Genomic DNA, 9,506 nt, shown 5'->3' with positions numbered 1-9,506 from the left:
TCACACTTGTTTTCTTGTGCATTAAAGACACTAAGAACTGCCATAATTAAGCAATTATAGAAGTATTTCTAAGTGATCCAACTGTAACTTAGCCTTAAAAAAAAAAAGTTGCCACATGTTGCTACATTTCATAAAAGTTTATTAGCTTGCTTCATCCGATACCAAGTTTTGCTTGGTTTTGCTTTCAGGTTCTAGTCCATCTCAACACTAGATCAGACTGTTTTGCCAAGACACTATGGTTGTTGAGAAGTCACAGGAAGCCAGATGTGCTACCCAAGTAGGCAACAAAGCAGTTTTATCCACATGAGAAGTAGCTACTGCCTGTAAGCCTGGCCCTCATTAATCTGCAGTTTGGCTCTAAGGAAGCAGTGGCAGCAGCCCATACCCACCGTTGTTACCCTGTCCTCTTAAGTCAGCTGCACACGGCAGCCCAACAGCTATTAATTCAAGTATCCCCACAGCCCCATCTCCTCCTCACTGCCACGCAAACACTGACTGCTCACTACAGCCAGCACAAGGAAGGAATTCAAGGGTAGCAAGGGGGTGCTATAGTTTTCCCAGTTCGTGCAGTTTCCGCGTTAAGGAAAAATGAGGTTAGAATCGCCAGCTAGAGACCAGGTATTACCTTTCCCTTCCAAGGGCTGCAAAACATCTCCAGCTTGGATTTGGAAAGGCAGCAAGACGGCGACACAGCCAGCCAAAGGGGAAAGAGAGACCTGCGTCGCTCCCCCAACCCACCTCACAGCACCCAATTTGTATTAAAACTTGCATCATTAGAGAAAGGACACAGACTAAGTACCTGCGCCACGCTCCTACTTCAGCAGGGAGTTAAGACTAGGCGCCTGGCTCCTGCCACGAATTAAGATGCTAGAAAAAACCACAAGTCTGAAACAGTTTAACACAGGACAAAAAAGGCACATTTTAATATGTACAGCAATGCATTTGGGCTATAAATTTACCCAACACAACTGAAAAAAAATCCAAACTATGCTTTTATACTTATTCCATGGTGTCAGCCTCATTCCTAGCCACCTACCTTTCTCTGCATCTCTGAATGCTGCTATATACACACACAAACAAACAATTACGTCATGAATGTTCATTTAGGCTCCCAAGTTCAAGTAATAAAGTTCAAACTTGCATAGCGTCTTATGCCACTCAGCCATAAACAGTTACGATTGCATATTAGCTTGAGCAGCCATCTCTTTCAATTCAGCCAGTTTTGACTGGCCACCATTTATTTTTATTTTTTTTTTTTTTTTAAATCCTTGAGTCAGAATGTTTCCTAAGTCACCAGCCCTGAGGGATGCCACAGACTTCAAAATGAACCTCTTGCTGTTGTCAAGATCCTTTTAAACCAGAAATTTAGAGTGTTGTCAAGAACAGTTTTAAAAATGTAATACTGTTTATTTTGCTTCAAAAACATTTCAGCATTCTAAACATACAAAAAAAACAGAACGTTGCAAATTCGTTTAAGTACAGAGTGTTTTTGAACTTCAGTTGCTGCACTGGCTCTTCACTTAGTTGACGATGAAGAGATGTCTACAGTTTCAGTTTAAAAACTACCGCACTTAACTAAAAAAATCCATACACTTCTCATGCCAGCTGAACCCCCTTCCACAACTAAGAATGGCAGCAGAATGCTATTTCACTATATACAGAAAGACAACTTTAAGCTAAATGGACGCCCACTGTAGTGTAAATAGATCTACCCTCACAGTGCATGCTTTGGGCCATGGCACCCCGGGGAACGTACAGCCTTTCCGAGTAATCACTGCTCCTCTAAGGCATCATAACTCTAAGCATGTACCACAAGAATCTGTCTAGTTTTTACAAACTATAGATATGTACAGTTTATAACCCAGGATTTTCTAGCCAATAACCATATAGTAACACCACCTTACAAATTAAAAAAATGCTTGAAACATTTTTAAATGCTTTGTTACACCAACAGCAAAGTGCACAGAGTTAGGAGAACACTAGAGCGCCTTTTCATTTTAAAAATGTTTGGAAATATGTACAACTTTGATACAGTTTCAGGGTGCTCACTACACCCATGGCCACTTCATGTAAACCAGTTACAATTTCTAGAGCACTTTTAGAAACTACAACGCGATCGGAATCCAAATTTCTTTTTTTTAATTAAGCCTAATAAGGGCAAAAGACACCATCTCAAATAAGAGGTGCTTCATTTATGGTGTTTCCCCTACTCTATGGTATTCACATGGAGACAAGTATTGTACAGTTTTATTCATCATCATCATCTTCATCCTCCTCTTCTTCATCCTCCTCCTCCTCTTCGTCTTCTTCCTCTACCTTTTTCCGAGCAGCTTTGGTTGCTGCTCCCTTTGCGCCATCAAACTTTCCTTTAGACTTGTAGTCTGCAACATCCTGCAAAGTCAAGGGGATGTCTTAATTTGCTCTAAGCAGCAAACACACACAGCATTTGTACAGCAGCAGGCGTTAACGTAAAGAGACTGGCCTTCTGCAGCTGCACCCCGGAAAGGGGAGACAGCCAGCATTGTAGTACACAGGTATGCAGACACCTAAGCGTACTCAACTGCCTCCGGATGATGGAGGCCTTGAACCCTGCGTTCATGGTTATTTCTTTGAGGAGGAGAAGAGAACCCAGCCTCTCTTAAAAGTTTCCTGCTAACGGGACAAAGCTCCTTTAACAGCACAGCAAACCTTTTGCTGGAGCAACACAAGCAGCCGCTGCTGCGCATCACCAGGGGAAAGCTCTCCCTCCGCGCTGGAATCCGCCCGCAGCTCTCTAACCTACTCTGTCCCAACATACACAAAGTTTGGCTACGTAGCACGCAGCGCAATGAGAACAGGTCTGTAAGCTGGAGATGCTCGCTACGCTGGGGCCATCTTAGCTGGGTCTATGTTACAGAAACACATCAACACAAGAGTCGGTATGGAAGAGGCACAAGTGAAAACTAGCCTTACCTTCTCGTACTTCTCCTTCAGTTTAGCCGCCTTATTATTATAAGGCTGCTTTTCACCATCACTGAGGTTGTTCCACATTTCGCCCAGTTTCTTTGCTACATCCCCGATGGATATGCCAGGGTTTGTGGACTTGATCTTGGGGCGGAACTCTGAACAGAAGAGGAAGAAGCCAGACCTTGGGGAGAAGCACCAGAGGACAGTCAGCACCACAGCAGCACGCCCAGGGAGCACCCCCTTCCTCTGTCCCTCACCCACAACATTCACACATGCACTCACACGCCAAGTAGAAACACTTTTTTTTACTTAAAAAAAAAACCAACAAACCCAAACATGTTTTGATTTTACTGAGGCCCAGACCTGCAGCCTTCACCCAATGCTGTTTTTAATCAAGTGTTGCCTATTCCCCCCGCCAATTTCATCTTTATACAAGTCTCACTGTGACCTGGTCATTTCTGTATCTTCCATCACTACGAGTTTAAGAGTACAAGTACTGACAACTCCTGTTAGCGCTCTACATGCTCAAGATTACAAGCTGCCTGGAAGACTTACAAGACGGTATCAGTAAGCTATGAATATTACTGATACTGCTGTACCAACAGTATGCCCCATCTACTTCCTTTATGGAAACCTATCAGCTGCGTTACAGGGCGTGAAAACAAACCCAAATACTTGTGCATTTAATGCCTCAAAGTTACTTACGGTGGTCGTTTTGGGGCATTGGGGTCCTTCTTCTTCTTGCCACCCTTAGCTGGTCCATAGTCCTTCATTTCTCTATCATATCGTACCTTATCAGCCTTTGCCATTTCATCAAATTTAGCCTTCTCCTTGCTTGACATGGTCTAAAAAACCAAAAAACAAGAAACCGAACCTGTGATTACCCAACTGTTCAATAGCTGGCAAACTTTAAGTAAACAAGCCAACACATACCAACTCGATAGGGGAGTTTCAGAATTTGTTTGTTTTCTAACTGGACCACCTTGGGGACGAAGGTCCTGTACTGGGGACTGCAGCCACAGCTGGCATACTCAGTGAGAGCGAAGCAACGGGAACGGGACAAGCACAGCCAGAGTCCTCCTCAAGGACACAGGCCTGGAGGGAGGCAGCTGCTGAAGGGCACTGCTTGGGAACAGGAAAAAAGGCCAGGCTGTAGTGGAAGCACCTAAACGGGTGGATACACCGGGCTGAAGCCTTCACAATCATTACAGGAGTCAGCAGCACCCGATCAATGGCCGGGACACCTTGCCAAGAATGGCACACAGACCAAAACAGTATTGGCTCTCTTCATGTTCAGACGCACGCACGTCATCCTAGCAGATACCACAAGAAGTTACCCCTTCAGGAAGTCACAAATTAAGGTACCTTCCACCTCTCCGAGCACTTCTTGGAAAACTCTGCAAAGTTGACTGGAACCTCTGGGTTCTTCTTCTTATGTTCCTCACGGCACGTCTGCACAAAGAAGGCATAGGCAGACATCTTGCCCTTGGGCTTCTTCGGGTCACCTTTAGCCATCTTGACTCTGTAGGGAAGAGGGAAAAGGGAAAAAAAATAACAAGTGAATGCATGTATGGATGAATGTGTATACATATATGGTGTGCATATATTTACATACACACCCCACCATCCCCTGAAGTGATGTCCCATCAGTTACACATCCCTTTCTTCCCCCCAACACCTCTTAGCATCCCCAATACAGAAACTTATTCTTTCTTGACACTTGGGTTGCAGACTTGAGCCAAGTGAAACTAGTCACTGGATTTAAGTTTTACATTGATATATATTGACATCATGTCCAAAGACTGGAGACAGGTTATTAAATACACACACTCGTGCCCATCAAGAGTTAGATATGAACTGATACAGAATATTTATTTTAGTTGGCTACCACACTGGGGCTTGAGAGGCATGCACAGCGCCGGCTATGACTTATCCCTTTAGTAGCTGGAGCTCACATGTTAGCAGCTGCTGTCCAGCTAGAAAGGCAGGACAGATTATTCCCCCCCTAAAAGTGCAATGACCTTTTATATATAAGAAGGCGTGCAAATAAAGGTTAGTTTTAAACACAATAGGACCCGTGGAGCTCTGCAAGGCGAGCAGCGCTTGCTCTTGCTCCACCAAGTGACACATGTTTGGAGGCATAGTGGTCAGTGCAAAGATGTGATTAGCAAGTCACCGAAAGGATGATGCTAACTTTTGGGCTGTATTTCTTTCCCCCTCTTCCGTATTATCCCCCCCCCCCAAAAAAAAAATATCCCGCAGCAATATTTCCTATTCACAGCTTTTCAAGCGTTTGAAAATTTAATTTTTATTAGCACAACGTTAATATTTAATTGCACCTATTAACCCCCGTGTGCAGCAAAAGTGGCTTTAAGCCGCCCTCTCCCGCCCCGGCCGCTCCCGGAGCTCGGCGGGATTCCCGCTCCCGCCCCGAAAGCCCTCCGCGGGAGAGCGGAAAACCCGCGTAAATAGGGGATGAAGCGGCGAGGCAAGAGCGCGGAGCGGGGCCGGGGCCGCCGCCTGCTCCCAAAGTTGGGGGCGAGCGGCCCGCCGCGGCCGGCCTGGCCTCCGCTCCGCTCCCCTCCCGCCATCTTCTCCCCCCCCCCCCCCAAGGTCACCGCGGCGGCCGGGCTCCGCGGCGCGGGGCGCGGGCACCTGCGGCGGGGCCGGGGCCGGCGGGCGGAGGGGGCAGCGGCGGCTCCGCCAGACGCCAATAATTCATCTTCCATTTTGTGAAATGCCTCCTGATGAAAGAAAGTGCCCCTGAAATGCGGCGGGGCGGCGGGCGGGGGGCGCCGGGGGGCCGGGCGGCGGCCGGGGGCGCGGGGCGCCGGCCCGGCCCCGGGCGGCCGGTGCGAGCGGCAGCGGGAGCGGCGGCGGCGGCGGCCGCGCTCCGCGCCCAGGGCCGGCCCCGCTCGCTAAGATGGCTTCTCCCGGCGCCGCCGCCGCGCCGCCGAACAAAGCCGCGCTCCCCCTCCGCCGCGCTCGGCCCCCCGCGCCCGCCGCCCCCGGCCGCCGGCCCCGCCAAAACGCCGCCCCCGCCGAGAAGGGGCTCCCCGCTCGGCCCCCCGCCGGGCGGCGGGGGCGGCGGGGCCGGGGCGCGGGCGGGAGGCGCCCCCCCCCCCCCGGCCCCTGCCTAGCGCAGCGCTCTCTAACAAAGGCTCCCGTGCAGCCATTATCGCCGCCGCTACGCTCCTCCGCGCCGCCAGAAAAAGAGTGCGGAGAGCCCCGGGGCGGCCCCCCGGCGCCCGGCCGAGGGCGCGGGGCGGTGGGGAGAGAGGAGCCGGGGCGAAAGCGAAAGGTTTGAGCCCCCTGCGGGGCGCCGGGAAGGAGATTTCCCCCTCCGCGACCCCCCTCCCCATCCCTATGCCGCTTACACGTCTTTCTTCCCTTCGCCGGGGCTCTCCAGCGCCAGCCATATTAATGCCCACAGCACGGGCGGCGCGGCGCGGGGAAGAGGCGATGCGGGGCCCCGCCGCGGGCGCAGCCCCGCCGGAGGCACCTTCCCGGGCAGGGGAAGAGCGGCGGAGGCAGAGGCGAAGGGATCGGGGGAGTCTGGAGGCGGCGGCGGCGAGAAAAAAACTGCTTCGCCGGGACAGACGGGCGCAGCGCGCAGGGTTTATCCCTGTCAGATGCTAAAGCGACAGCCATATTAATGCAGAATAAACAGCGGGCACGGCATTGCGCACGGCCAACAACTTTCCCACCGCCGCCAGCCCCACCGAGCCCACCCGGGGGAAGGGGGCAAATAAAAGCCGAGGGCGCCGCGCGTTTTGCCGTGCGACATTAGGAGGCGGCAGAGAAAAATCCCTGCCCATGCGGGGGAGAAGAGGAGTTAGTCCCGGTGTAGTTGCTGCACCAGCCATATTACTCTCGGCGGCACGGGAGCCCGGCGCGGAGAAACCGGGCTGCACCGGGGACAGGTAGCCCCTCCGCGCCGGGGGGGGGGGGCTCCCGGCGGGGCAGGGGAGAAGGACGGGGGGCAAACGCTGCGCCTCGCCCGCTGCCCGCCGCCCCGCCAGCTGCGCGCAGCATCTGCCCCGGCACCGCCGATCCCCTTGCGAGAGGGGAAGAAAGTTTTGGGTGATTTTTCCGATTTTTTTTTTTTTTGATTAAAAAATAAAAAAAACTCGGAGGAAGGAAGGAACGGAAAACAAAGAAAAAAAAAATAAAAAAAAATAAAGCCCGGGGCAGGCAGAGCAGAGGGGCGAAGGCGCGGGGGCAGGGCGGGGCGGCGGCGGGGCGGGCAGGGGGCAGCCGCCCCCCGAAAAGTTGCAGCGGGGCTGCACGTACCTGTATTGTTCGCGGTAGTGTGGACAGGAGCTGGAGCGCAGGGCACGACGCGGGGCTCGGCGCGGCGCGGCTCAGCCTCGCGTTGGCTGCCTACGAGAGCGGCCTGATTGGCTGCGGGGCTCTGCCGTTTAAAACAACCTCCTCGCCCGCTCATTGGCGCGGCGCCTCATGAATATTAAGCGCGGGCGCCCGGCGGTTGGCCGGCGCGGGTGAGGTCATTCATTCAAAACGAGCGCCCGCCGGGGAAAGGGGAGCTCGGCGGCGCGCGCTGGGGGGGGGGGGCGGAAAAGTTGGCGTGAGGTGGGGGGCGCGCGCCCCGCTGCGCGCCCCGCGGAGCCCCGCGGAGCCTCCGCCCCGGGCGGGAGCGCTGCGGCCGCTGGCCGGGAAACCGTCCTCGCCACGTGGTTGCGGCTGCTGGGGGAGCCGGCTGCCCCGTTCAGCGCGGAACGGATCGGGGCCGTGCGCGGAGTTCGCTGCGCGGCGCGGGGTGCTCGGCCTTGCCCCCCCCCCCCCCCCCCCAGACCCCGCGGAGAGCCGCGGTGATGGGCAGCGCGGGGTCCGGCAGCAAAGGGCGGCTGGCGGCTCCGCACGCTGCCCGCCTCGGTGCCCTGTTGAAGATGAGATCCGCTGCGAGAGCAGGGGGGCGAGGGGAGACGCGGAGCAAAGGGACGGGGGACAGCTACGGCAGCATCCCGCGGGAGAGGGTGGGAACCCCCGGCCTACAATAGCCTTCGGCTGCTAGTTTCTGCCCTGAAGCCGTACGGGCCCGATCCCAATTTCAGTGGCACTGTTTGCAGAGCCGGTTGCTACTGTGCATAACAGGGAGGGAACCGAGCCCAAAATAAACTCCGCTGACAGTCCCAACACGCGAGGGATGGAAAGGAACTACAGAGCAAGAAAGTGCGTGTTTGTTGGGGGGGGGGAATCAGAGAGTTTTACCCACTCATTCATCAAATAAAACAGCAAAACAATTAACTTGAATTACTATTTCTAACCTACTTCCACAATTTGTTTGGCATTAACTTTCTAGGATTTGGTTGTTATTATAGAGGCTGTGGTTGTATACAGGGAAATCCATAAGTAAACATGCCCTTCTGACTGAAACCAACCCAGCGTGGCTCTGGGGACAAGGGCTCCTTTGGCTCTCTTGAAAGAGCTATTTCCTACAGGGCAGCTGCCAAATGGTTAAACTGGTATTAGTGGCTGACCACAATTGTTGGTTGGCTCGGAAAAAAGAGCTGTTATTTTAAAGCTGGAGCGGTAAGACTCAGAAACCACCACATACTCTTATGGGCTGGGCGTAACTGCCACCCTTCTTTTACGATAGCCAGAAGAAACAGTTGCCCTCTTTAAGGAATAGATAGTGAAAAGAAGCCTCCACCCTGGGCTGAGATGCTGGCAGGCGGTGGGGTTTACCAGACACTGCCCTGTGCAAGCGCTTATGGCTATAACAACATATGGCCACAGGTTGCCTTTGCCGGAAGAGATCAAAACAAAACGGCTGGTGAGGCATAGAGGAGTGCCAACCTCCTGCTGACAGATCCACTGGGAGGCGTGCAGAATTCCACCCAGGATTTTAGCCAAAGTCCTGCCTGGATTTCTCCCTTAGGGTACACCTTCTCAGCTGGTCTAGCAAGCATTGTCATCCGTACACAGAAACAGAACCACTGAGGCTTATAGAGACCTTACACCCATGCCCTTGGGCTTTCCAAGGCATATATGGTACAACCAGTCTTACTAGCCTCTCGCCCTATTTCTACCTTCTAAAACCAAAAGCAAAAAACAAGGGGTTCATTCATAAACATTAATGAGGCTACCTGAGGGACTGTATTCTGTAGCGTCATCATAAAATAAGACAAGCAATGCTACTGCAGGATAATCTCTTTGTAGCTGACAAAACTCGCTCTCACCTATTTTTAGGGATACTTTAAAGTGTTTGAAACTAGTTGAATAATTAAGGCTTTTTTTCTTGGCTCTGGAGTTGCACAATTTTTTGATCTGAAGCGCTTTCTCCCTCAAACCACAATCTCATCCTACAGAGCACACCAAACTGGGAGCATTACAAAGGCAAGGGGTGGCAGCCCCGATGGACAGGCTTGCTTAGGAGCTTGCTTAGGACAGGCACCTGGCATCAAATGCGCAGTCCTGCTAGTCATCTCCAGAGCATCCCTCCCATTTCTCATAGGCCAAGGGAAATGTTTCCTAAGACGCTTGTTCTAGGAAGGCCAGGAAAGTTTTGACAGCTGGTCAAGGGGCAAAGGAGATAT

At 52.6% G+C, this 9,506-nt stretch overlaps 1 protein-coding gene across 1 annotated transcript; it reads right to left on the bottom strand.

The window, feature by feature from the left end:
* Window positions 1–894: 894 nt before the first annotated feature.
* On the bottom strand, window positions 895–7,393 carry HMGB3 (high mobility group box 3). The gene is given in 6 exon segments (XM_076347241.1): window positions 895–2,391; window positions 2,953–3,127; window positions 3,652–3,791; window positions 4,312–4,468; window positions 7,240–7,307; window positions 7,310–7,393. Coding segments are annotated over 6 exon segments (768 nt in total). The 3' UTR covers window positions 895–2,247.
* Between the last annotated feature and the right edge of the window lie 2,113 nt (window positions 7,394–9,506).

This window comes from Aptenodytes patagonicus, chromosome 9 (genome assembly GCF_965638725.1).
Source record: "Aptenodytes patagonicus chromosome 9, bAptPat1.pri.cur, whole genome shotgun sequence".
NCBI classification, from domain to species: domain Eukaryota; kingdom Metazoa; phylum Chordata; class Aves; order Sphenisciformes; family Spheniscidae; genus Aptenodytes; species Aptenodytes patagonicus.
The sequence above is the reverse complement of the archived record's forward strand: the minus strand, read 5'-3'. Positions and strand labels throughout refer to the sequence as shown.